The 26,387-nt window shown below is 55.7% G+C and overlaps 1 protein-coding gene across 1 annotated transcript; it reads left to right on the plus strand.

Moving 5' to 3' along the window:
* The first annotated feature begins 391 nt into the window (after nt 1-391).
* On the plus strand, nt 392-26,094 carry LOC110255593 (maestro heat-like repeat-containing protein family member 7). The gene is made up of 24 exons (XM_084980728.1): nt 392-414; nt 838-864; nt 965-1,084; nt 3,071-3,141; nt 3,463-3,585; nt 3,706-3,785; nt 4,106-4,235; nt 5,087-5,173; nt 6,430-6,537; nt 6,913-7,048; nt 7,722-7,810; nt 9,399-9,548; nt 10,219-10,373; nt 15,818-15,962; nt 16,432-16,607; nt 17,340-17,477; nt 17,566-17,680; nt 19,127-19,267; nt 19,930-20,106; nt 20,413-20,571; nt 21,602-21,703; nt 24,579-24,681; nt 25,189-25,248; nt 25,820-26,094. The coding sequence occupies exons 3-24, from the start codon at nt 997-999 to the stop codon at nt 25,951-25,953; spliced, it is 2,667 nt and encodes an 888-aa protein (XP_084836854.1). The 5' UTR covers nt 392-414; nt 838-864; nt 965-996; the 3' UTR covers nt 25,954-26,094.
* The last annotated feature ends 293 nt before the right edge of the window (nt 26,095-26,387 follow it).

Below are 26,387 nucleotides of genomic sequence, written 5' to 3' on the forward strand. Positions count from 1 at the left end.
AGGGTCCTGGGGTGGTTGGTGGGGGGAGCTCTCTGGGCCCCAGTGGGATGAAAGCGGGAGTCAAGGCTCCCCCTCGTCCCCCCAGCCCTGAGGAGCTGGGCTCTGGGGGTCCTTCCCCAAGAAAGACCCAGGCCGTGGTGGCGTCTGGCCGTCTCAAGGGGGTGACCAGGGGTGGATGTGGCTGTCCCCTCCCCTCGGGGCCGTCCTGGGGTCTCTTGTGGTCCGGAGTGGAGGTTCTCCTGGGAAACAGACTCTTCCTCCAAAGCCGAACGAGGGGGCTTCCTTGGGGCAGTACGGCCCACGTGACCCCGGGGAAGGCGCTCCCACTCCCACCTCCACGCCCCGCCTGCAGGGGCCGCTGTGGGGCGCGGCTCCCCCTGGAGGCGGCCCGGAGCGAAGCGCCCAGCGTGTCAGGTGAGGGGTCCCTCCGGCGGCCCTGGGGATTTGACGCCAGGCGAGGGCCCCCTGCGGTGCCAGCCCTGGGCTCAGAGGGATGAGGCTTCAGGGGCCTGGGTGCTCCATTTGCGGGGCTGGGCTGTGAGGGACACGGCCCCTGCGGGCATCCCCAGCTCAGCCGAATCTCTACCGCCCTGTGGTAGGGATGGGGGCCTGACCTTGTGGATTCCGGGTTTTAGGCGATTGTGGGGATTCTGGGGCGGTGGGGGGCGGTGCTTTCCTTGCGCTCCACGGGCGGTGGAGGAGGGGCGCGACGTGGGGGCTGGAGGACCCCCAACCATGGGCCCACTGGACTATGAACTGGGCGAAGGGCCTGGCCTTCAGGATTTTAGCAGAGAGAGGGATGGGAGGCCGCCCCGAGTCTGCAATGTCCCCATGCAGGAGGAGCCCTAAATGGAAGACCTGTCAGTAAGTGGGGAGGAATGGGGGGTTCCCCCTGTCCCCCCTCCCCAGGAGGCAGGAGGAGGACCCTGGCCCGGGGGCTCAGTTGGTTGCCTTTCCTCTGCAGAGGCCTGGCCTGGCTGCTGCCCCAGCGTGCAGATGAATTTCGCCCCCGGCAAACGGAAATTCAACAAAGTCAGCTTTGTGCAATTTGCTGACCATGGCTCTTGGAACCCTAACTTGACCAGTGAGTGGCCGCCTGTGTCCTATCTCCAAGGCTCAGAGGTGGTGGTGTGTGATGGCTCAGCACTCGCTGGGGGCCCGAGTCCACCTTCTCTGGCCACCATGTCCCCAGTTCTGGTCTCTTTGCAGACCTGGCATGAGGGGCTGGAGCTGGGCGGGGAGCAGGACACTGTCCGGGGCTGTCTCTCTGCTGTGTGTTTCAGATTCCTGTGTGTGTCACCAAGCCCCAAACTGGCCTCTGTGTCCCAGAGCCAGCCCTGGAATTCTGACTCTTAAACCTCACTGCCCAATGACATGTCCATGTTGAGGCCTAGCAGGTGCCTTACATTTATCATATTCTGATGATGTGCTGTCCTGTTACCCCCAAATCTGATCCTCATCTCGTTAATGCAGGGTCATCCTTCTAGGTCCCCTGCCCCCACCTCTGGACTTTGGTCCTTGTCATGTGCACACCTGGCTCGCTGCTCTCCCTCTCGGTCCTGCCTTCGATGTAGGTACAGAGCCAGACCCTGACGCCTGCCTTCCTGGCTCCAGGCCCCCATCACCCCTGCCAGGGGTTATTGTCCTTGCTCTTCAGGGCTGCCCCAGCCCCATCGTCCAGTCTGAACCGGAAGCCAGACCACGCCACTCATTTGCCCAGGACCTACCCAGGCTCCATCCCATTCAGAGTGAGAGCCAAAGTCCTTGCAAGAGGCCTCATGTGGCCTCATGGCCTCCTCACCTGTCCCCTGGCCTCCACCCCTCTTATATCCCCCACTCCAGGCTCTGGGCCTCCCATGCTGTTGCAGGAGTGTGCCAGGCTTGGTCCTACCTCAGGGCCTTTGCCTTGGCTGCTCTTTGGGCCTAGAAAATTCTTTCCCAGGTACCTGTAGGGCTTGCTTCTCACGTCCTCCAAGACCACTGAGATTCAATGAGGTTTTTCTCTGACCTCATATGTGTGTGTGTGTGTGTGTGTGTGTTTATGAGCAAATGCATAAGTAATCCCTCTAGAAGCAGACAGACCAGTGTCTCAAGAAGGGACCCCTTGGTTTGTACGTTCTAGGTCTGTCAGCTCTGCCAAAAAGAGCACCTTTGACATAGAAGGTGCTCAATAAATGCATGCAGATAAACGCATTTATTGACTTCCTACTGTGGGCCAGGGGTCATTCTAAATTGTTAACATGACTGAATTAGTTGAAAGCTCCTAACAGGGAAGGATCCTATGGGTCTCATCCCCACGTTAAGGGAGATTTAAGTTGCTCGGGATGCCGGATTTCTCGTTCTCATTTTTGACCATTTATCGTTATCATGCCTGTGTCCCTTTAATCCTCACAGCAGGAATGGGGACTGCCCCCTCCCCACAGTATAGACGGGGAAGCGAGCTGAGGCGGTCTGACTTGCGAAAGTCAAAGTCACGGGGCTGTTGAAGCAGAAGAGCTGGGCTTGGAATTCAGGCATTTGACGTTCAGCACCGCCCCCAACCCCCAGGGTGCTCCGTTCCCCAGGCAATAAGAAATGACCCGACCTCAGGCCTGATGGTCCATGCTGTCCTGGTCCCAGTGCTGTCACCATCTCCATCCTGGCCCCCTCTGGACACCTCTGGGTGGACAGGCCCTCCTTTTAGCCCCACGCCCAGCCCTGGTGTCCATACCTGGAAGGTTACACCTGCCTGTTGCCAGGGGAGATGCTCAGGCCAATTGAGGGGGTCCAAGTCCACTCCCAGTCAGGGTGTCCTGACACCCAGGACTGTGCCAGTAATCTGTGGCCTCTGGGGGGGACCAAAGGACTCTCTCCATTGCTCTTTTTATTTCGGGCAGTGCCGGAGGCAGAACGTCTCTCAGCTAAGCCCCCACATACCTGCCTGTCCACGGACTTTCTGAGGTCCACCCTCCCCTCCCCTGGGACCCCGGCAGCATCTGAGCCCCGTCAGCAGAGGGTTGTGGGTGGGGTGGCTCTGCTTTCCTGCCCCCATTCCAGCACCTGCCAGCTTCCTCCCAACTGCGTTTTGCAGGGCTGCGCCAGTCAGAAAGAGAAGCCTATGAGTTCATTGTGGACTTTCTAGAACAAGAGCAAGAACAAGTGGTAAGGAAATTCTCCGGAGCTTTTGCGAGCCCAGGAGGAAAGTAGGTAAAACAACGAGGGCTCTCGCTTCCATGGGTTTTGGATGCCAGTCCTGGCTTGGAAGCCGTCTGACCTGGCATTTTAGGCAGCCAGGCCACCAGACGGGAGCCACTATCCCTGGACGGCTGCAGAGGGGCCGGGACGCTGGTGGCACCAGCTGGGGGCATGGTGTGCATGGAGGAAACCTTCCCGCTGATCTGGGGTCTAGGCCGGGTTGGGGGCAACAGGGCCAAAGGTGGAGGCAGGGCCGCGGGCAGGAGTCGGTGTGTCTGTCCATCTTAGCCCGAGTTGGACAAGCTGAAATTCCTGAGGGCAGTGTCAATGCTGAGCGGCGCCGTTCATGCCCAGGCCGATGGCACTATGGATGATTTTGTCCCCAAAGCCGTCCTGGCCAAGAAAATTGAGGTGAGAAAAACCCCTTCACCTGGTCTTTGTGGCATGGGCACTTGGGGGACGAGGGTGGCAGGTCTCAGTCCCGGGCTGGCATCACTCTCTGAGGCACCTGTTCCTTCCCGGCCCTTCTAGGCGTTCATCCTGGAAGAACCCCTGGAGGTCCTGGTCGGCCCCCTGCGTCAGCAAGCCATGCTCTGCATTGTGGCCCTCAGGTTCCTGCTCTGCCACTTCTGCTGGGCCCCGGGTCTCTGCTGCCCAGAGCATCTGGGGTTGGGAGGAGGGCACAGCCCGGGACCTGAGGTGGGGGCTGTGGGCAGCAGGGCCCATGACTGCCCCTCAGCTCCCAGCATCTGGGTGTTGGATCCCCCCAGCTTTCACAATCAGGACATCAGTGAGCAGATGGCTCCCCCAGACGCCAGGGCCCCATCCCTGGGAAGGAGGCATTGTAGTTTCCAGTGCCCTTGGCCCCTTAGACACTAGCCCAGCCTCTCACTGCTGTCCCCCGAGCCCTCCTGCGCGCCCTTCCCCACAGCCAGGTGAGCCCGCCGTTCCACCTGTCTCAGAGGCTGGACCTGGTGAAGGCAAGCATTTCCAGCATCATCCCTCTGCCGCTCATCCTGCCCAGTCTGGACCGCAGGGGCAGTGCCAGCCTCTATAACCAGGTACACGCGTGGCCTGGCCCCTCTTTTCTGGGCTCCCCTGCCCCGTCCCTTGACCCCTACTTCAGAGCCCAGGCTGCCCACCCTCCCCACTGTCCACCCGGCATGCTTCCTGCTCTCATAGGATCCCTGTCCTTCTCTCATGATGGCTACATCACGAGGCTTCTCTCACTTGGTCGACGACAGCCTGTCTTAGGAGGTGACAGTCTGCTAATAAACCCATGGAACCTATGGAATCACTGGCCAATACACTTGGTCAGATCTCCCCAAAAACTTTCTGTTTTAAAGATGGAAGTTTCTGGAGTTCCCTTCGTGGCTCGGTGGTTAATGAGCCCGACTTGCATCCATGAGGACTTAAATTCGACCCCTGGCCTCGCTCCGTGGGTTAAGGATCTGGCATTGCCGTGAGCTGTGGTGCAGGTCACAGATGCAGCTTGGGTCCTGTGTTGCTGTGGCTGTGGTGTAGGCCGGCAGCTACAGGTCCGATTCAACCCCTAGCCTGGGAACCTCCATATGTCTTGGGTGCGACCCTAAAAAGACAAAAGACAAAAAAAAAAAAAAAAAAAAAAGAGGGATGGATGTTTCCTTGCTCTAACAGAATGAATCTCCCACCGTGAGCCCCACGGCAGCTCCCTGTTGGCTCGAACTGCTAGTTCTAGCCCGGGGCTAGTTCTCTTTGGCCTGCAGTTTGAGCTGGCCCTGGCCAGGGAGGTCCGGAAAGGCCAGGACCTGGGCGGATCGAAGTGTGGCTGCAAAGCTGCCCTAGCCCCACCCGTCCCCCAGGGAGGGGACTGAGGAGATGGGGTGCCCGGGAGCCGCCCAGCCTCCTTCACTGCACGTCCCCCACCCGCCAGACCATCCAGGCCTTGGATGACATGGTACAAGCTCTTATGATGGAGAACGCAGGGCCCAGCATGGTCATGCTGCAGAGTTTTCTGGAGGTGAGTAGCCGCAGAAGTCAGGGAAGCTGCAACCCCATGTTAGATCCTGTGTGCTGGGAGGGACGGAAAGGGACATTATGACTGTCAGGGTGACATTGTGGCTAAAGGCCATCAGTCCTCAAATCTCAGCATGCATGACGGTCACCTGGAGACAGATCCTGCCCCTCCCTCTGTCTTCAGAGCCTTAAATTTTTTTTTTTTTTTTGCTTTTTAGGACCGCGCCCGCAGCATAGGGAGTTTCCTGGGCCAGAGGTCCAATCGGAGCTACAGCTGCCAGCCTACACCACAGCCACAGAGACACAAGGATCTGAGCTGTGTCTGCAACCTATACCACAGCTCAAGGCAACACCGGATCCTTAACCCACGGAGCGAGGCCAGGGATCAAACCTGCAACCTCATGGTTCCTAGTCGGATTCGTTTTCACTGCACCACGATGAGAACTCCAGAGCCTTAGATATTCTTAGTTTTGATAAATGGTCACTCTCAAGGGTGAGTTTGACTTCAAGGAATAGCCAAGAGTCACTTGAAACCAAGTGTCATGTACAAGATGGAAATTAATTAGAATACCATAATGTGGGGTAAAACAGTTGGTGTGACTGAAAATAAGGAAACGAGATTGCTCAGTAATATTTTTTTTTTGCCACACCTGTGGCAAGGGGAAGTTCCCGGGCCAGAGATTGAACATGAGCCATAACAGTGACAATGCCGGATCCTTAACCCGCTGAGCCACCAGGGAACTCTGGGACAGAGTTCTTCTGGAATGTATAATTTCTTGTATTTTTTTCCATTTTTAATGACATCAATTGTTTTCTTTCTAAGTTTACAAGCTATACACATTCATTTTTAGAAAACTAGAAATATGTAAATTCGGCATACCTGTCGTGGCACAGTGGAAACGAATCTGACTAGGAACCATGAGGTTTTGGGTTCAATCCCTGGCCTTGCTCAGTGGGTTAAGGATCTGGCGTTGCTATGACTGTGGCGTAGGCTGGCGGCTACAGCTCCAATCAGAGCCCTAGCCTGAGAACCTCCATATGGCGTGGGTGCGGCCTTAAAAAAAAGACAAAAGACAAAAAAGAAAGAAAGAAATACGTAAACTCTGGGGCCCCGTTATCTCTCACTGTCTTTTTGGCATCTGTGCCTCGGGAGGAAGCCCCTGTTTGTCTCTGAGGTGGTCGGGCTGTGGACTGAAGACTTGGGGGTGGGGGGGCGCTCCCACAGGAGGTGTTGATGGAGTCTCTTTATTTCCTTTCCAGATCATCTTGCCTTGGTTGGTGGAGTCGGAGAAAGTGCACGAACAGACCCGGGCCTTGGGCACCATTTCCCGGATGCTGAGATCTATCTGCAGTTTCCCTGAGCTGTCGGTGAGTGCCTCAGGGGAACAGGGAAGGCTGACCCTGCGGGCCCTGCCCCTCTGCACGCGGGCCACCCTTGTCCGAGCCTCTGCGGGGCTCCCTGGAGGCTGAACACAGCGTGTCTTCATTCCCCTGCACCTGTGACCTCCCATTGGCCAGATGCATCTCAGTCCTGTGGGGGACCCTGGGCCTGGAGGGCTGGGCAGGGTCTGCAGCTGGCATGGGGTAGCATGCTTCAGGGGTCCCCAGGGTGCTGGTTGGGAAGGTCCCCCCACCTGCCAGGATGGCACCGAGCTGAGGAGGTGAGGGGGAAGGTGATGGCGGCCAGGGTGGGGGGGCCTCCCTTGTGGACGGCAGGGCATGACCCGAGTCCTCCGCCTGCAGCACGTGGCCGAGTTCTCCATGAGTGGGAAACTCATGGGCACCCTGGGCCTCTTCTGCATGAACTCCAACTACGAGATCAGCATGGGGGCCTCGGAGGCCCTGCACTACTTGTTCAAAGTCCTTGTGCTTCACAGAAGTAAGTGGTTGGAGCCTGCATTTCCTCGTGGCTGCGGCTGCAGGCCCAGTGGCTCGAAGGAGCACCTGTCACGGAGCCCCCAGAGGGTGTGGGGAACACCAAAGGGCTGGCCTCTCCCTCAGGGGGCTGCAATGAACACGCGGTCTCTGGAGGAGCTGCATGTATAGGGAGATGCCGTGCCATCTAAGGGATTCTAGGAAATTCCTGGGCATAAAGGGAGCTCAGCGTGCCGCCACCTGTGGGGTCAGCGTGGCTCCCCTGCTGCTTCCGGGTGTACTCAGGTCAGGAGGCTCCTTTCCCAGGGTACAACCTGGGAATCCCTTGCTCTAGCAGGGAAGCTAAAGGTCCAGCAGCCCCACACCCTTAGAGGTGTCTGAGGAATTTGCAAATCTCCCCCCAAAGGGAGTTTCAGAAACTTGGCTTTTTTTTGTGATTGAATAGGGTTTTTTCCTGGTTGCTTAGCAGGGGGTGGGGATGTGATACAGGACAGTGAGCGGCTGCTAGAGGACCGGATGCCTCCCAGTCACTGTCCCTCCGCCCATCCGCCTGGCGCTGGGGCAAACGTGATGCCACCTGCTGAAGCCTCTCGGTCTCGGAGGTGTGGGGGAGGAGGGAGGGTGTGCTCCTTTTCCCGGCCAGGGCCCTGCCTCTGATTTGTTGTTCTTGGATGGAGGTATGAAGCAGAAGACAGAGATCATTCTGAAGGATCTGCAGAAGCACTTCCGCGGGGAGTGGTTTGCCAACATACAGGACCTCACCATGGTAACCCTCGCTCTTAGGGGATGCCCGCATGGGCGTGTCTGCAGGGGGGCAGAGAGCTGAGGGGAGGAGCGGTGGAGAGGGCTGGCCAGGGCACGGAGGAGTGACCCCCCCACACCGACCCCCGCAGGGGACAAGCCCTAGGGCTCGAGGTCTCGTGGACAGCATGAGGAGCGGGAGGCCCATTCCGCTGGCTGCACTTGGGTGCACCGATGTTTGAGTCCCTGAGAGGGTTTTGAAAATATGATGCAGTCAGGGGTACCCTCCAGGCACTCCCACTTGTGGTCCCAGCAGAGGTGGATTGCTGGGCTCAGGTGGAATGTCCGGGGCTCAGCCACTCCAGCGAGAAACCCAAGAACCACTCTCGGCTCTTTCCTCCCCCTCCCTCTCCACACCCAGTTCAATCCCACGTTTGTCCATCCCGCCTCCTAAATCTCCTGCATCCATCCACTCCACTCCAGCCCCCGTCTCCCCGCCCCCCCCCAAGTCAGCTGCAGCCGGGTCCTGCTCCTCTGGTTTCCAGCCGTGCCCCTGTCACACCCTCTTCTTCACTGCAGTCAAGGAATTCTTTCTCTTTCTTGTTTTCTTCTGGCCACACCTGCGGCATATGGAAAATCCCAGGCCGGGGGTTGAATCTGAGCTGCACCTGCCACCTACGCCACAGCTGGAGCAACACCAGATCCTTAACCCAGGGCGCCAGCCGGGGGATCAAACCCGAGCCTCTGCCAGGACCCGAGACACTGCGGTTGGGTTCTAAACCCGCTGTGCCATGGTGGCAACGCCCAGAGAATTTTTTTCTAAGAGATGGCACCCCATGCTCCCATTCAGACCTTGCATGTGTACTCAAGTCCCGACTTCACACCCTCAGCGAGTCCTATCTGATCTGCTCCAGTTTCACCCCTCTTCCCCGCCTCTGCCTTTCCCGCCAGCTCAGGTCTCCCCTGTAGGACACCAGCCACTCCAGGCCTTTGCAGAGTCTGTTCCCTCTGCCTAGAACGCTTCCCCTGTTTTCACCAGGCGCCTCCTCCAGGAAGCCTTCCCTGGTCTTTCTGTCCAGCTCTGACGCCCACCCTGCCCCTGACAGGCCTGCCTGCCTCCATGCCCTGCCCTGGCAGTAAGTGCCTCCAGGGCAGAGGCGTCTGGTCTGGGGGCCTCCACGGCTGCCAGCAGTAGAGCCAGACACGGAGTCAGGACTCAGTGCTGTCGGAGTGAGTGATCGTCCCAGGAATGTCTGGCCTCAGGGACACGCCACACATCTGTTTTGGACCCCGGAGGCCACACCGGGAATGCTGTAAACCCCTAAACTCACTTCCGAAGGGAATCCCCTTGTGTTCCAAATTCAAGACACAGATGCCTTTAGCTTTTGTATGTTAGCTGTTGTTCTCTGTGTGTCGTTGTCCGGACCACTGATCCCACCTGGGGACTTGTCACCTCGAGAGCTTGGCCATGGCGTGACACGGAATAGCCAGGTGCTGGCGGGGCTGCCTGTGCAGAACCCTGCCTTGCTGGTCCCTGGGGTCCAGAAGCTGTGGGCTGTCCCAGAGCAGGACCCGATGCTTCACAGACGGCGTGGGGGCGCTTCCCTCCTCAGTCCTTCCAGAAATACCTGACCCCCGAGGAGCGGGCAGACGTGCTGGTGGTGTCCATGGGGGCTCTGACCAGCACCAGCAGGCACGACGCCCAGGCGGCTTCCGAGATGCTGAGGATGATCCTGAAGTTCTCTCTGCCAGAAATCGGGAAGGTAGCCGCTCTGCAGGGCTGAGGGTTCAAGGTCAATCGCAGGGCTCTTCCTTTCTCTTCCGTTCTGGATCTTGCTTTCATTCATTTCCTACTGATCAGGGTTGAGGAATTGCAATCCTTTAACCCAGAGGAGAAGAGTTCAATGGGGGAGTCGTTTGTGCTGTGTGGACAGCCCTGCCCGGTGGACCCCACCCCCACCCCCAGCCCCTACCTCCGGGAAGAGGAAGGGTCAAAGCCAAAGCAGGAGTCCCCTGTGAGCTCCCGGGACCAGGAGGGACCTCGGTCAGGGTGGGGCAGGCTCTCAGTAAAATGAAGCAGAAGTGGCATCTCTCTCTGTTGTATTTTCAGGGCTGCACCTGCGGCATACGCAGGCTCCCAGGCTAGGGGTCGAATGGGAGCTGTAGCTTCCAGCCTACACCCCAGCCACAGCAACGCCGGATCCTTAACCCACCAAGTGAGGCCAGGGATCAAACCTGCATCCTCGTGGATGCTGGTTGGGTTCATTAATCACTGAGCCACGATCGAACTCCTCCTACTTTGTGCCTCTTAAACCTGGGAGGCAGGCGGGCGGCCCCAGCCCCGCATCTGTGTGTGGCCCCAGCTTGATGTGGGCACCCGCTGAGCTGATGTTGAGCATCCAGGAAGAACCCGCTCTCCTCCCTCCACCGCAGGTGCCAGAAATCGTCACCTTCATTTACCTCCATATAAACAGCATCACGGAAGCCACGGCCCAGGAGACCGTAAAGAAAATTCTTCACCTGCTGGCCCGGACCTACACCGACGAGGTTATCCTGACGCTGTTCAAAATAGACGATCAGTCGCAGAGGTAGGAGGCGCCCTCAGTGCCAGGCGAGCGCGTCCCCAACACTCTTGATTTGCTTGTTCTTCCAATATCGCTAATTTTCAGTACAAGCAAGTACCTTATGTGTTTGGGGCAAGGTCATTGTAAAAGTAATATGGGCTTCTCGCAGAATCTTTGGAAAGCATGCCCTGTTTTTTGTTTTGGTCACACCTGCAGCATGAGAACGTGCCCAGGCCAGGGATCAAATCTGCGCCATAGCAGTGACCAAAGCCACAGCATTGATAATGTCGGATCCTTAATCTGTTGGGCCACCAGGGAACTCTGTAAAGCATACATTTTTGAAAAAGAAAAAAAATGTAGCCTAATAATAATAAATAATAATATATGTAAATATATAAAATAAATTTATAATTTGCCCATCTTTTTTTTTTTTTTTTTTTGTCTTTTTAGGGCTGCACTTATGGCATGTGGAGATTCCCAGGCTAGGGGTTGACTCAGGAGGTGTAGCTGCCGGCCTACACCACAGGCACAGCAATGTAGGATCCAAGCTGCATCTGTGATCTACACCACAGCTCATGGCAATGCCAGATCCTTAACCCACTGAGCAAGGCCGGGAATCGAACCTGTGTCCACATGGATACTAGTCAGATTCATTTCCACTGAGCTGCCACACGAATTCCATAATTTCCCCACCTTTAAAAACATATGTTTACAAACAAAACAAAAAACCACACACAGAAAGATTTTTTAAAAATGTATGGTCACCCTCATACTGTATGTACCAGTTTGCACATGTTTTTCGTTAACATTTTCTCACAGCAGTTTCCCAGTTCACACCCTTTTGTAAACATAATTTTAATGGGTGCCTGATATCGTATTGTATGGCTATACTATGCTGTACTTTTTTTAAATAAAAAAAAATTAAAATTTACATGTGAAGTTCCCTGGTGGCTTAGCAGTTAAGGATCCGGCGCTATCACTGCTGTGGCTTGGGTCACTGCTGTGATGCGGGTTTGATCCCTGGCCTGGGAACTTCTGCATGCCTCGGGTGAGACCAATTAATTAATTAACGAATTAATTAAAAATTTGCATGCAGTAGGAGTTCCCCTTGTGGCTCAGTGGTTAATGAATCCGACTAGGGACCATGAGGCGGGTTTAATCCCCGGCCTCGCTCAGTGGGTTAAGGATCTGATGTTGCCGTGACCTGTGGTGTAGGTCTCAGATTCAGCTTGGATCTGCCCTTGCTGTGGCTGTGGTGTAGGCTGGTGGCTACAGCTCTGATTAGACCCCTAGCCTGGGAACCTCCATATGCTGCGGGTGCGGCCCTAAAAAAAGACAAAAAAAACCAAAAAAAAACAAAAAAGAAAAATTTACATGCAATAAAATTCACCCTTTCGCTACACAGTTCTACAAGTTTTCTTGAATATATAAATCATCACCAGCATAATTAAGATGCAAAGTATTTCCAGAGTTCCTGTCGTGGCTCAAAGGAAATGAATCTGACTAGGAACCATGAGGTTGCGGGTTCGATCCCTGGCCTCACTCAGTGGGTTAAGGATCGGGCGTTGCCATGAGCTGTGGTGTAGGTCGCAGAGGAGGCTCAGATTTGGCGTTGCTGTGGCTGTGGTGTAGGCCGGCAGCTGTACCTCCAATTAGACCCGTAGTCTGGGAACCTCCTGGAGTGGCCCCTTCCCCCAACACCAACTCTGGCAGCCCCTGACCCGTTCTCCATCCCTAAGGTTTGCCTTTCCAGGAATATCACAGAAATAGAATCACGCAGTACGGGTCACACTGTCTGAAACAGAATCAGTCTGAGTCTGGCTTCTCTCACTTATGCGAAGCATTTGGGGGTCATCCAGGTTGGTGGGTGTGTCAACGGTCCGTCCCTTCCTTTCTTTGCTGAACAGTGTCCCTTTGTGTGGCTGTGCCATAGTTTGTTTATCCAGTCACCTTTTGACTTGTTTCCAATTCTGGGTCTGTACAAATAACGCTGCTATAAATATTTGTGCATAAGTTTTTGTGCAAACATTAGCTTTCATCTTTCTTGGCTAAGTTCCTTGGGGTTTCATTTCTGGGCAATATGGGAGTTGTGTGTGTTTAACTTAAGAAACCACCACAGTGTTCCCTTCGTGGCTCAGTGGTTAAGGAACCTGACTAGGATCCAGTCAGGATGCAGGTTTGATCCCTAGCCTCCCTCAGTGGGCTAAGGATCCCGTGTTGCCATGACCTGTGGTATAGGTCCCAGACACAGCTGGGATCCTGGGTTGCTGTGGCTCTGGTGTGGTCAGCAGCTGTAGTTCTGATTTGACCCCCGGCCTGGGAACTTCCATATGCCTCAGGTACAGTCCTAAAAAGCAAAAAAAAAAAAAAAAAAAAAAAAAAAAAACAGAAAAGAAAAGAAACACCAAACTTTTCCACAATGGCTATAGGGTTCACTTTCCTACCAGTAACCTACGAAAGTTGTGGTGGCTACCATGCTTGTCCACATTTGGTATTGTCATTAAGAAAAATTTAGCCACTCTAACAAGTGTGTGGTGACATTTCATTGTTGTGTTTATTGGCATCTCCCCATTTATGTATTTATTTATTTATTTAGGCCAGGGATCGAACTGACAACTCCAGATCCTTAACCCACTGAGCTACCAGGAAACTCCTACATTTCCCTAATTTAACTGCAACTAATGATGTTAAACATGATTTCATGTTTTTATTTGTATTTTTATCTTCTTTGGTCAAGTATCCCAACCTTCTACCCCTGTCTTAATTGGGTTCTTTGGGTGGCTTGTTTTTTTATCATTGAGTGTTAAGAGTTCTTTATTCTGAATACAAGTCATTTTTCAGATATATGATTTTCAAACATGTCTCCCATTTTTGTGGAGTACCTTTCCATTCTCTTGAGAGCAACGTTTTTAATTTGATAAGTCTGACTTATCTTTTTCTCTTCTCATTGTGTCTAAGTTCACAGATTTACTTCTGATGCTTCCCCCTAGAAGCTTTATACTTTTGAGTTTTATATTTGAGTGTATGAGTCACTTTTAGTTAACTTTATAAAGTATGATGGATGAGTCTAGGTTCAGCCTGTTGCATACAGACATCTGTTTAGCACCAGTTGGTGAACAAACTAAGCTTTCTCCATGTCTCTGCCTTTGCATCTTTATCAAAACACAACTCACCATATTTGTGTGCATCTATTTGCAGCCTCTTAATTCCATTCCATTGATCTAAGTTTTCATTCTGTCACCAATACCACCCTGTCTTGATAGCCTAACTTTATATTGTCTTGAAATCACATAGTGTGGGTCCTCCAATTATTAAACTCTTATTAAAAAATGCTATAGCTACCCTATTTCCTTTGCTTTTCCATATCAAAATGTATATGGCATTGTTATTTCCTAAAAAAAAAAATCCAGCCAGCATTTTCATTGGGATTGTGTTGCCTCTATAGATAAGTGTGAGAATTGACACTTTATAATATTGAGTCTCTGCATCCATGAACATGGTATGCCTTTCCATTTATTTAGGTCTTCTTTGATTTCTTTCATTCCTCTTATATGTTCGGCATATAAATGTTGCAAATATTTTGTTAGTTTCATCCTAAGAAATTTTTGGTGCAAGTGTGATACAATTTTTTTTGAATTCTGATAGTTTATTACTAGTCCATAGAAATAACATTCATGTTTGTATACAAACCTGATATCCTTTGATCTTGCTAAACTTGCTTATTAGTTCTAAGGAGCTTTTTTGTAGATTCTTTGGGCTTTTCTATGTAGACAATCATATCATCTGCCAATAGGGACAATTTATAGTTCCTTCCAATTTATATTTATTTTTCCTGCATTATTGCGCTGGTTAGAACTCCTTGTATAATGCTGAGGAAAAGTGGTGAGCATGGACATTTATGCTTTGTTTCCAGTCTTAGGAAAAAGCTTTCAGTCTTTCACCATTAAGTATGATGCTAGGTTTTTTGTAGATGTCTGATGTCTTCTTTTTTTTTTTCCTTTTATTTTTTCCTTTTTTTTTTTTTTAGGGCCACACCTGCCACATATGGAAGTTCCCAGGCTAGGGGTTGAATTGGAGCTGCAGTTGGAGCCACAGCAGCACCAGATCTGAGGCACATCTGTGACCTACACCGCAGCTCACAGTAACCCTGGATCCTTAACCCACTGAGCAGGGCCAGGGGTTGAACCCTCATCCTCATGGATAATAGCCAGTTACTTAAGTGGCTAAGCCACAATGGGAGATCCTCTCTCTGGATTCTTCCCTTGGTCTTTGTCTCTCAGGGATGGATCTAAGGTGCTGCGTTGCTGTCAGGAAGAGTGTCTTCATCTTTGCCTTTAGCCTCTTAATCTTTAATCTCCCTCATTGCTCTCTCCTCCTCATTCTTGAAGACACTGCAGACTTCCCTGAAATGGCATGTTATTTGTAGCAAAAATTTTTCTTTGTCTTTTCTAGGGCCATATCTGTGGCATATGGAGGTTCCCTGGCTAGGGGTCGAATCAGAGCTATAGCCACTGGCCCACACGACAGCCACAGCGACACAGGATCGGAGCCCTGTCTTCGACCTACACCACAGCTCACGGCAATGCCGGGTCCTTAACCCACTGATTGAGGCCAGGGATTGAACCTGCAACCTCTTGGTTCCTAGTCGGATTCATTAACCACTGAGCCATGATAGGAAGCCATGATGGGAACTCCGTGTAGCAAATATGTTTCACACGTATCCTTTTCCTGAGATTTCCTGACAGTGACTTTGTCAGGTCAAATGAGCAGGGAAGGTATTCCAGGCAAAGGGAAAAGCATACTGGCAGAAGAGCCAGTGCGTTGGGGCAGGGCTGGAAGGGCGCTGTGCGGGCAGGTAGCTGGACTGGTCCCAGGGGTGATGGGCTAGCACTGGGCCACCTTCTGGAAGACTGAGAGCTCAGTCAGGGCCACCAAGAGGAGGCCCTTCTGGCTGACCTGACGTGTTGAAGTCCAGCCAGAAAGTCTTTTTGTCTTTTTGCTATTTCTTTGGGCCGCTCTCTCGGCATATGGAGGTTCCCAGGCTAGGGGTCGAATCGGAGCTGTAGCCACTGGCCTACGCCGGAGCCACAGCAACACGGGATCCAAGCCGCGTCTGCAACCTACACCACAGCTCACGGCAACGCCGGATCGTTAACCCACTGAGCAAGGGCAGGGACCGAACCCGCAACCTCATGGTTCCTAGTCGGATTCCTTAACCACTGTGCCACGATGGGAACTCCCAGCCAGAAAGTCTTTGATCTCAGATATCTTCTCATATCAGGTTCATGGGCCAGGTGAACATTTTCAGATTCAGCTGTGAGTGAGCTGCAGAGGCCGGGAGGAGGGGTGTCTGGCGGTGATGAGTTGGACAGAAGGAGGGAAAGAGAGAGGAGAACAGAGAGAGGGAAGGAAGAGGAGAGGTGGGGGCTGAGGCGCTGGGCACCTGGACACACCTTGCTTCTCTGCAGGGGGGCTCGCAAGCCCTGGGAAATCCTGGCATCCTTCCCCAAAGGCTATGAAGTGATCATGGAATATCTCCTGCAGAGGCTGAGTCCGCAGCCCGAGTCCAGGGGCCAGGAGCCCAGCCGCAGAGTGGCCATCTCTCCGTTGATTGTATGAGGCCCAAGGAGGGGGCTGGGGGCTGGCCAGGGGCTCCCTGGGAGTGGTCCTGAGCTGTCCTGAGCTCTCAGGCCCCTGCCTTTTACAGTGGAAGTTGGACATCCTCGTGGCTGAGTCTCCAGTGGGGCGGGAGGGAGGGTTATCCCAGTGGCTCTGCCCAGAAGGGAACCGGAAGTGCCTAGAGAGGCTTCTGGGTGGAGTTGGGTGAGACCATCACCCCAGCCCCTCCTGAGCCCTCAAGGATGTGTGGTGAGACCACCAGCAGGGTTCCAGGAGCACTTTAAAACGACAGCATCCCAGCCGCGGTCCTCCTTCTCCCTTGCTCCCACTGATTTGGTCTCCACACTCAGCAGTGGGCTTTCCGGGCCAGCCCTTCAGGGTAGTCGGTTGTGGCAGATTCCTGGTGGCGGGGCTGTGCGTGGAAGGTGACGGTGATGCTGGCCCTGCTCTCCGCCCCCTGCAGGCCACCAGGGCCATCCACGAGCTGCTGCTGGAGCCCAGCCGGAAGATGGAGATGCAGGCCTTCTACTCCCCCCTGTTCATGGCCCTCCTGTTCCAGATCTCCACCCTCCTGGTCGAGGGGGCCGCGGAGGCCTTCCAGGACCAGCAGCACGTGACCGAGTGGGTGGACCCCATCAGGTACCCTTGGCCTCGGGCCAGGGCTACGAGGGACTGTGCCCCAGGGCCGTGGCTTAGGGCCCTTGTCTGTCATCTCCCCGCCCCCAGCCCCACCCTTTTTCCCTCTGCCGGAGCCCCTGGGTGTGCTCCCCATACATCCTTCAGCGGCTCTTGCTGCTGGGCTTTTAGAAAAGACACCTGAAGTTCCCATCGTGGTTCAGTAGCTAACAAACCCGACTAGCATACATGAGGATGCGGGTTCGACCCCTGGCTCCGCTCAATGGGTTAAGGATCCGGTGTTGCCGTGGCCTGTGGCATAGGTCCCAGATGTGGCTCTGATCTGGCATTGCTCTGGCTGTGGTGTAGGCCACAGCTTCAGGTCCGATTCGACCCCTAGCCTGGGAACCTTCCTATGCTGTGGGTGTGGCTCTAAAAATACAAACAAACAAACAAAAGACCCCTCCTTTATCTCTGGCTGATGCCGGGCTTCCCACCAATGCAAAATCAAAAGTGAAATGGTGCACCTGAGTCCCCAGCCCTGGCCCCCCACCTTCTGCGTCACCTGTGTCACCATGGGCACCACGCCTCTCTGGACCTCAGGCACCCAGACAGTGCACCATGGCCAGGGTCTCTGAGGGCCATCCGGCCCCCAGTGGGTCACAGCTGGAGGGAGATTGGGGACATAGGCAGCTGGCAAGCAGGTGAGAAGGACGACCCCCCCCCCCCCCACTCTTCATGTGCTCCCTCGACCAGCTCCACCGTGGAGGCCCTGAAGGCCCTGATGAGGAGCACAGGCTACAGCGACCTCGTGTCTTACATTCAGAAACTTAGGGGCTGGGAGCTGCTCACCAGTCCTGAGAGGCACCACGAGGGGGTGGCCCTGCTGGCCAGGTGAGCTGGGGCGGCGCCTGGCTGGGACACCCCGTCCGGGGACCCGCCTGGCTCAGGCCTGACCCCGAGCACCCTGCTCCTGCTGCAGGGCCATGGTCGTTAAGAACTGCTGGCACAACCGCCCCATCTTCAGCCTGGTCGTCAGGATGCTCCAGGAACTGGAGCACGAGAACCATCTGACGGCCCTTGTGTTCTTGACGGAGGTGAGGGGCTCTCAGAGGGGTGGGGCGGGCAGGTGAGGGCGGCCCCCTCTGGGAGGTCATTCTCCAAACCCATGACCTGCCTCACTGGTGGCCTCACATGGGGCCCAGGGACATTGTGTTCCTTTGAGTCACAGGCCTTAGGGGACTGCACGGCTCCTCCCTGCAGCCGCCTCAGCTGTTCACACTCTCCCTGCTCAGCGCCACAAATGGGCTCAATGCATTTCATCCGCCTGGCAGGCAAAAGGCATAGCAAGCTTAGGAAACATGGAAAAGAATCTTAAAAAGTACCAAACTGTGAATCATTGTGGTGCCCGGAGGAAACCACACTTGTTGGCCTGAGTGGAGGGATGTGTGTTGGTTTTTTTTTTTTTTGGTCTTTTTAGGGCCACACCTGCGGCATATGGAGGTTCCCAGGCTAGGGGTCAAATCGGAGCTGTAGCCTCTGGCCTCGCCACTGCCACAGCCAACCACAGCCAGATCCGAACCATGTCTGCGATCTACACCACAGCTCACGGCCACGCCGGATCCTTAACCCACTGAGCGAGGCCAGGGATCGAACCTGCAACCTCATCGTTCCTAGTCGGATTCGTTTCCGCTGCGCCACGACGGGGACTCCCTTATCTTTTAAATTTTTTAAAGTTTTGTTCAAGGGGTGATTTACAAAGTTGTGATCATTTATGCTGTGCAACAAAGTGATTCAGTTATACACGTACACACATCCATTCTTGTTCAGATTCTTTTCCCACATAGATGATCGCAGAATATTGGGTAGGTTTCCCTGTGCTGCACAGCAGGTCCCCGGTGGCCAAGCCTTCCAAAATTGCCTGGTTTCCTCCCCTGTTTTTGCCTCTCCCTCCTGCCACATCGGCACCACCCCCACGCTTCTCGGATGCAAGCAACCAAAGACACATCCTTCCATACATTCTTATTTCTGTACACATGGATGGTTTCCTCCTTCATCCCCTGTAGGCCCCTTATCAAAGGTACCTCGGGAAGTTCCCCGTTGTGGCACAGTGGTTAACGAATCCGACTAGAAACCATGAGGTTGCGGGTTCGATCCCTGGCCTCGCTCAGTGGGTTAAGGATCCGGGGTTGCCGTGAGCTGTAGTGTAGGTTGCAGATGTGGCTGGGATCCCGCGTTGCTGTGGCTCTGGTGTAGGCTGGTGGCTACAGCTCCGATTCAACCCTTAGCCTGGGAACCTCCATGTGTTGTGGCAGTGGCCCAAGAAATAGCAAAAAGACAAATTAAAAAAAAAGGTACCTCGGGATAACTTGCCTGGAGCGATGACTTGGGAATGATGGGGTGGGGAAGACCTTTCAGCTCAGCTTTGGCCTCCAGCCCTTCTTCCAAGGAGCATGACTTACAAGTGGGACCATGGCTTCAAAGTTGTTGGGGACTTTTCCTCCTGGCCCATCATTTCCTACCTTCTTGGTGTCCTTGTGCAGCTGCTCTGGTCCCCGGACATGGCGGCCATCGTGGACGAGGTCACGCTCAGGATGCTGGCCAGCTGGTTCCAGTGCAAGGAGCCGGCTGTGGTGAAGCTGCTGCTGCGGGCAGTGGAGATCCTCGCGATGCACGGAAACATGGTGAGCCGGCCGTGGGCAGACTCCCAGGGATGCTGGCATCCGGGGAAGGAACCGCGGAGACCTGGAGGCTCGCAGTGACCGATGGTGGGCCGGGTGGACCACACTCCCAGAGTCAGACCAGGAAACGCTCATGAGGCAGCCCACCGAGGAGGGGCTTGGGGACAGGAGCTGCGAATGATCCTTCCTGCGGGAGGAGAGAGGAGGTTTCCCTGCACCAGACCAGGATCTCAGACCAGCCCAGCTCCCAGGGATGAAGCGTGGAATGGGGCCGAGGGGGCAGGGTGTCCTCTGTCTTCTCCCTTTCCTGCCAGGACAGACCTGCTGCCCAATGCCCTCTGGGGCAGCCCCTCTGCCTGCATCCCCTCTGCGCTCACCTCCTCTGCCACTGCCCTCCTCTGCTTGCACTCCCTCTGCCACTGCCCCCCTCTGCCCGCACCCCCTCTGCCACTGCCCCTCTCTGCCTGCACCCTCTCTGTCTGCACTCCCTCTGCCCGCACCCCCTCTGCCACTGCCCCTCTCTGCCTGCACCCCCTCTGCCCACACCCTCTCTGCCGCTGCCCCAGGTCTGGGTGAGAGGTGGCACCAGCCCAGGTCATGTGCAGGGTGGGAGTGGGTGAGGGTCTGGGGGTCTGGGCCTTCCCCTGAGTGCCCGTGCTCTGTAGGGGAAGCAGCTTCGCGCTCTGCAGCCCTACGTGCTCAACTGCTGCTACTCCGAGGACAGCGGCATCGTGGCTGAGACCTTCAAGATGCTGAAGTGTCTGGTGGAGCAGCTGACCTGGGAGCACTCCTCTGCCTTCCTGATCCAGCTGGCCTTCACGCTGGGGCCCTTCCTGGAGGAGGTGAGGCCCCCGACGCCTGTTTCCCTTCTCTGGCCTCTGTCAAGTAAGGGAGCTGCCGGAACTGTCTCCAAGGCCTCCGGCTGGCGTGTGATGCCAGTTTGGGGCTTGCACAGGGTGACCTGGACAGAGAGCAGAGGGCGGTGGCAGGAGTGGCGTGACGCCCTGGAGCCAGAGCACATCCTTTGGCGGGGGGTGGGGGGGAGCATGTGCACGGATGGAGGGGCTCAGAGACCCGATCCTGGGAGGCGAGTGCAGACGGGAGTCACCTTCCCACGCGCGCGTGTGTGCATGTGCATTCTTACCCAGGAGTCGGAGCTTCTGCGCTTGATGGCCTTTGAGAGCTATGGTGCTCTCCTGGCCAAGGTCAGCAGGAGGGTCCTTGTCTTCCCCTTGAGGCACCAGGTCTTCAACTTGCTCATCCTCCTCGTGCTCCACCTGGAGGACGTGAACGTCAGCGTGGCTCAGGTGAGGCCAGACGTTCAGCCCCAGCTCAGGTGGGGCGGGGGCGGAGGCTGACAGGATGCAGTGAGCCCTCGGGGAGGGGCTGGAGGAGGCTCTGGGTGACCAGACACCTTCCTCAGGCCCCAGTTCTCCCCAGCCGGCTGCCAGCCCATGGTGGGGGTGGGTGTAAAGCCCCCTCCCCTGCAGTTCCCTCCCAGGTTCCCAGCCCTGCTGTCCCTGGCTTTCTTTCCAAGCCTCTCTGCCCTCTGCCACTGACCAGAGATGGGTTTCCAGGCGGGGAGGCACCCACGGGGGCAGCACTGCAGGTGGAACATCGGGGGCCCGTGCTGGGCCACGTTCTGGGGTAAATGGCCCCGTTCTGAGCCCAGGAGCCCAGGGGCGTGATCTGGGAGAAGCTGCACCACTGGTTTACATGGGGTGGGGGTTGGCGCGCAGGGGGCACTGAGCCAGCCGTCAGGGCTGGGTGTTATTTTCGTGGGTGGGGTCTCCCAATGAACTCGGTAGTAATATCTCTGTCACAGCCAACCGTGGTGAGAGGAGTGACTGCCCAGTCAGAGGATCAAGACTCCGGGGACTCTTCTCTGAGGGGTTATTGGGGGCTGGGGAGCCAAGGGTGGGGTGAGGGCAGACGGGCTGGGAGGTGGGTCTCAGATCGTGACAGCCCCTGGGAGAATTGCTATCACCACGATCGCTAAGCGTCCCATCGGTGGGAGAAAGGGTGCAGTCTCGGCCAAAGAGCAGGACGGGCCAGCCTTTCTCCCCCACGCACCTGTTCCGGTCCTTGGGGTCATTGAGTCTCCGTCCCACCAAGGCTGACCTTGCTGCCTCTGCCTCCTCTCTCTGTGCCCCTCCGGGTCTGCCCCACAATGCCTGCCCCATAAGCCTGCCCCCGTCACACCTCCCCACTCCCTGCAGTCCCCCTCCTCCACCATCGCTCCCACTCCATCACTCCCCACCCCACCCCCGCCCCTGCTGCCCCCCCCAATCACTCCGCCCCCATCACTCCTGGAGCTGAGCCCTCCTGTCTCTCCAGATCGCCCGGCCCGCCCTCTGCCACACCGCCACCGTGCTGCGCTGGTCAAAGCTCAAAGTGATATTTGCCGAGAAAGACACCTGGACGATCCTGAGAGCCCTGGTAAGTCAGGGTCACCCGCTGTCCTGCTCTTGTACCTAGAGCCCGGGATGGGGGACCCAGCTGTCTTCGGCGTCATCTCTGTGCAGCTTCTGGGGTTTGCAGTCACAGGGTACAAAAATGAGGTGGCTGCTGGCCATGTGCTCTGCGCCCAGCCCCTAAATGTGCCTCCTGCCCGCCCCTGCATCCTGTCTGAGTTGGGGGTCCAGGCACACAGGTAGATCACTTCGGAATATTCAGGAACAGCTGAGAGAGGAGTATAGTTCCTAGTGCAAGGAGGGGCACTCGGCCCAGTCTGGGAGGTGAAGGAAGGCTTCCTGGAGGAGGTATCGTCTGGGGGGGGGAAGTGAAGGTGAGGGAGCACCCGGATGAAGGGAAGGCAGCAGGGGTGCTTCCCTACATGGGGTGAGGAGCAGGGACCAGGCTCACCTCATCTCCTAGGATTTGATAAAGAGAAATGAGGGTGCAAGCGCCTGGCATGTCAGGAGCCCCAAGTGGCTGGGAAGCATCAGAGCCTGAGCAGAAAAGCCACATGCCCACGGGCCACGCAGAGACATTAGCCAGAGAAGCAGGCGGGCCTGGAGGGCCCAGGGTCGTAGTCCAGCTCTGGCTGTGCGTCTGGGCACCGTGGATGCAGCGTGGCCTTGTTAGAGCACGTGTTTGATAACTTACTGCCATAAGATGGACTATGTGGGAAATTTCATCCAACTCTGCAGACTTCCAAAATCAATAGATAGAGGGAGTTCCCATCGTGGCACAACGGAAACGAATCCGACTAGGAGCCATGAGGTTGCAGGTTTGATCCCTGGCCTCGCTCAGTGGGTTAAGGATCCGGCGTTGCCTTGAGCTGTGGTGTAGGTTGCAGACACGGCTTGGATTTGGTGTTGCTGTGGCTGTGCTGTAGGCTGGCAGCTGTAGCTCCAATTCGACCCCTAGCCTGGGAACTTCCATACCCCTCCGGCGTGCCCTAAAAAACAAAAACAAAACCAAAAACAAACAAAAAACCCAAAATCGATAGCTGGAGAGCCCCAGCTCCGAAGGAGAAATGCAAGTACATTTTAATAGAATCAGTTTGTAAATACGTGTATAACATGCTGTCATGTGACTGGAAAACACGGCAGAACGTGACCGTGATATGAGTGCAGCCGTGCCTGGCCCGGCACCTTTAAGGTGATGTGACATGAGGCCTCTTGCCTGTGAAGACACCTGTCACAAATGCAGGTACAGGACTCCTTGTTAGGACACAGACAGCAGCCTGAGAGGTGTTGCTATGGAGATGTGATCTCCAAAGTGATGAACAGTTTTGGGTGTCGTTCCGAAAAAAGTACAGTCTTGCTTTGATTTATATCATAAATGTGTCCCTAGAAAAATCTGGCATGTGTTTGAACCATGAAAAAGGAATCTGTTTCTAAAAGACAGTCAAATTCTGAGCACAGACGATTAGAAATAGGGTTTGATCGGCAGAAATATGCAGTGGGACAGTAGGAACGGGTGTGCCTTCTCTCATCACCTTGACGACCAAAACCAACCCCCTCTCCCCCACCAGACGGCACAGCCTAGAAGGCTGAGACTGGCTGACCGCGCCATTGAGGGAAATTGGGCTCAGGGTTGCCACGCCTCCCACTTTGTAGGAAGTCCTGATGCTAGGTGAAATTGCCCACCTTAAATTGGCAATTAAGATAGAATGTTTAAAACATTGTGCGAAGTAAACCAACAAAATCTGTAGGCTGGTTTTGGCTCCTGGCTGCCAGTGTGCAGTTCCGGCCCCAGGAGCACAGAACAGGAAGCAGGAGATTGGACCGTACTGTGTGGTGGAGGTTTGGAATGACAATGCAGAGTGAAAAAGAGAATAGCTGTAGCTGGGAAGGAAAAGTAGGAGACAGGGTTAGGGCTGGTGGCCTTCACAAAACGAAGGATGCATCGTCCCCAGAACCTTCAAGGGAGGCAGTCTGGATGAACACAGAAGTGGGTGTGTGCCCAGCCGGGGAGGAAGGTAGAAAAATACTTAATTACGGGAATTCCCATCGTGGCACAGTGGGTTAAGAATCCAACTGCAGGAGTTCCCACTGTGGCTCAGCAGTAACAAACCTGACTAGGATCCATGAGGATTCGGGTTCCATCCCTGGCCTTGCTCAGTGTGTTAAGGATCTGGCGTTGCCTCGGGCTGGGTGTAGGTTGCAGATGTGGTTCAGATCCCACGTTGTTGTGGCCTTGGTGTAGACCCGCAGCTCTGATTTGACCCCTAGCCTGGGAAATTCTATATACCAAGGATGAGACACTAAAAAGACAAAAAAAAAAAAAAAAAAAAAAAAAAGAATCTGACCGCAGTGGCTCGGGTTGCTGTGGAGGTGCAGGTTTGATCCCTAGCCCGGTGAAGTGGGTTAAAGGATTTGGCATTGCTGCAGCTGTGGTGCAGGTTGCAGTTGCAGCTCAGATTCAGTCCCTGGCCTAGGAACTTTCTGATGCCATGGGTTTGGCCAAAACAAAAACAAAAACAAAAACAGAAAACCCAAAAAAACCCAACACTTAATTACACATGGCCCTAGGGTCCCTGTTTCAACCAAGTGGTGTAGACGCAGTGGGTTCTCCTGCAGCCTTTGACCTTGAGATTGAAGATTGTCAGCCAAAGTGTAAATCAGCAATCTAGAAACAACAAGATAGGAGGGAAAACATGGGAGCCAAAGTTTGGGATGCATCCATTGGAGTTGCATGCCCACCCCCGGGGCTCCATCCATCCAGGAAGCCTTCAGAGTAATAAGGCATCAGGGGTTGGGGGCAGTGTGCCCTGATGACTCCAGCGTGGTCTCAAGACTGCTGGGGGGCGGGGGCGGAAGAACTGGCCATGGGCACCGTGCCCACGCAGCACCGCCTCCTGCAGCTGAAGAAAGAGGCAAGCAAGGCCCTCTGGTTTCTGAAGCAGAGCGTGACCCTCTTCAGGAGCCCGCAGGCCCCCATCCGCCAGGCGGCCGTGTGGTTTGCAGGTAGGGCGCTCAGAGCCCTCCTCGCGGGGCCCCCGTGTCCTTGACCCTGCATCCCTCAAACAGCCGAGGAGCCGGGACAGCGTGCAAATAGGGCCTGGGCTGGTGACCTTGGAGGGTGGTGACCTTGGAGGGGTCTGCACCTGCCCTGCCCTCCCCTCCCCGCAGGAAGCTGCTGGCTGGGCTGGGAGGTCTTCCTGTCTGCAAAATGAGCCAAGTCCTGGGGGCCCAGAGACTGTTCCCCTCCCCCCAGCCCCAGGAAAGCCTCCTCTGGGCAGATGCTACCCTCCCCTTCCCCAGCCCAGCTTGCTTGGGACCTTTGACAAGCGGGGGGGACATCACCTCGACTTCACGGAGTCTGGACCGAGGCTGGCAAGGCTGGCGGCCAAGGCCAGTGGTGGGAGGGACAGACAGAGGGCCGGAAAGGCGGGTGTTTGGGGCGGAGGCACTGGGCCAGTAGGGCCCTCTGGTCCTCTTTGGGGCCAGTGAGGTGCTGTCTGCGCCCCGCAGGCCAGATCCTCCAGACCCTGAGTGACGCCGAGGCCCGGGAGGTGGAAGAAGCCTTCACAGGTCAGTGGTGACCCCCCCAGCTCCAGGGGGGCAGGTGTGGGTGGGGAAGGCTCAGAAGCAAGGGCCAAGGGGCAGACAGCTCGCCAAGAGCGCTGTGGGGGGTCGGGGGAGGCCTCCCCCAGGCCTTTGGCTTTGGGGTTCTCTCTGGTCCACCCACACCCCCAAGCCTTTGTGCTCCAGCGGGTCATCAACCGGGAGGGTTCCTCAAGCTTTTTACAGGAGGGACAGCAGCCTGGCATCCCCTGATCCTTGGAGCGCCCCCCTCCCCTGCCCCTGGCACCAGTCCCTGCCTCTAGGTTCCCCAAGGCTGGCTGAGTCTCCTGAGTCAGAAGCCTGCGCTCAGGGGCCGTCTCTGGGAGAGAACGGCAGACCCAGGGCTGGGGAGCGGACAGGACCTCAGGGTTTGGTCCCCAACATGGACCAGGAGCAGGGAGGGGCCATGTCTCCCGGAGGCCGTGGCGGGTGTGTGGTTCTGCTCCAGGCCCGGCCGTGTGCGCTCCCGGAGGGGATTCTTGCTCTCATTTGATCAGCTGCAGTCCCCTGCCCCTGCCCGGCCATCTCTGTGTCACAGCCCTAAGGGACATGCAGGAGGACCCCGACCCCGCCGTCAGCTGCCTGGCCGTGCAGACCTTCTACGTCCTGGAAGCCAAGGAGAAGAGGCCAGTCGCCAGCTCCACCTCCTGCTTTTGCATCAGGCGGCCGTGAAAGGACTACTTCTGAGCCTGCATCCAGGGCCGACGAGACTGCAGCCGCCATGACCGTGGCCTGGTGCCTGAGCCCTGCTGGGGATGTGGGGGTGTCCCCACAAAGCTCTGTAATAAAAGGAGAAAGAAGCGGTTGCTGGCAGGAGGTGTCCCTTGTCTGTCCCCAGAGTCCGTCCATGCCACGTGGGGCAGCCGCCTTCCTGGCCATGAACTTCTGGGTCCAGGTTCTGCCCCTCCCTCCATACTCTTCCCCGACTCAGCCCAGGGCCCTGAGGCCCTGAGACTCTTGAACTTGAATTGCATGCTGGGAGGAAAGCAGGCTTGGGATGGACGGGGTGTGGGCAGCGTTCCCCGGCCGCAGGCAACGGAGTCCGCACTGGCTGGTTTAAGCAGGAAAGGGGTTTATTAAAGGGCATTAGTCAGCTCGGGAAATAC

The sequence above is a fragment of the Sus scrofa genome, chromosome 10, assembly GCF_054392235.1.
Source record: "Sus scrofa isolate SSC_HxYL_T2T_F1_AM1 chromosome 10, Sscrofa_HxYL_maternal_Yorkshire_Landrace_v2.0, whole genome shotgun sequence".
NCBI lineage: Eukaryota > Metazoa > Chordata > Mammalia > Artiodactyla > Suidae > Sus > Sus scrofa.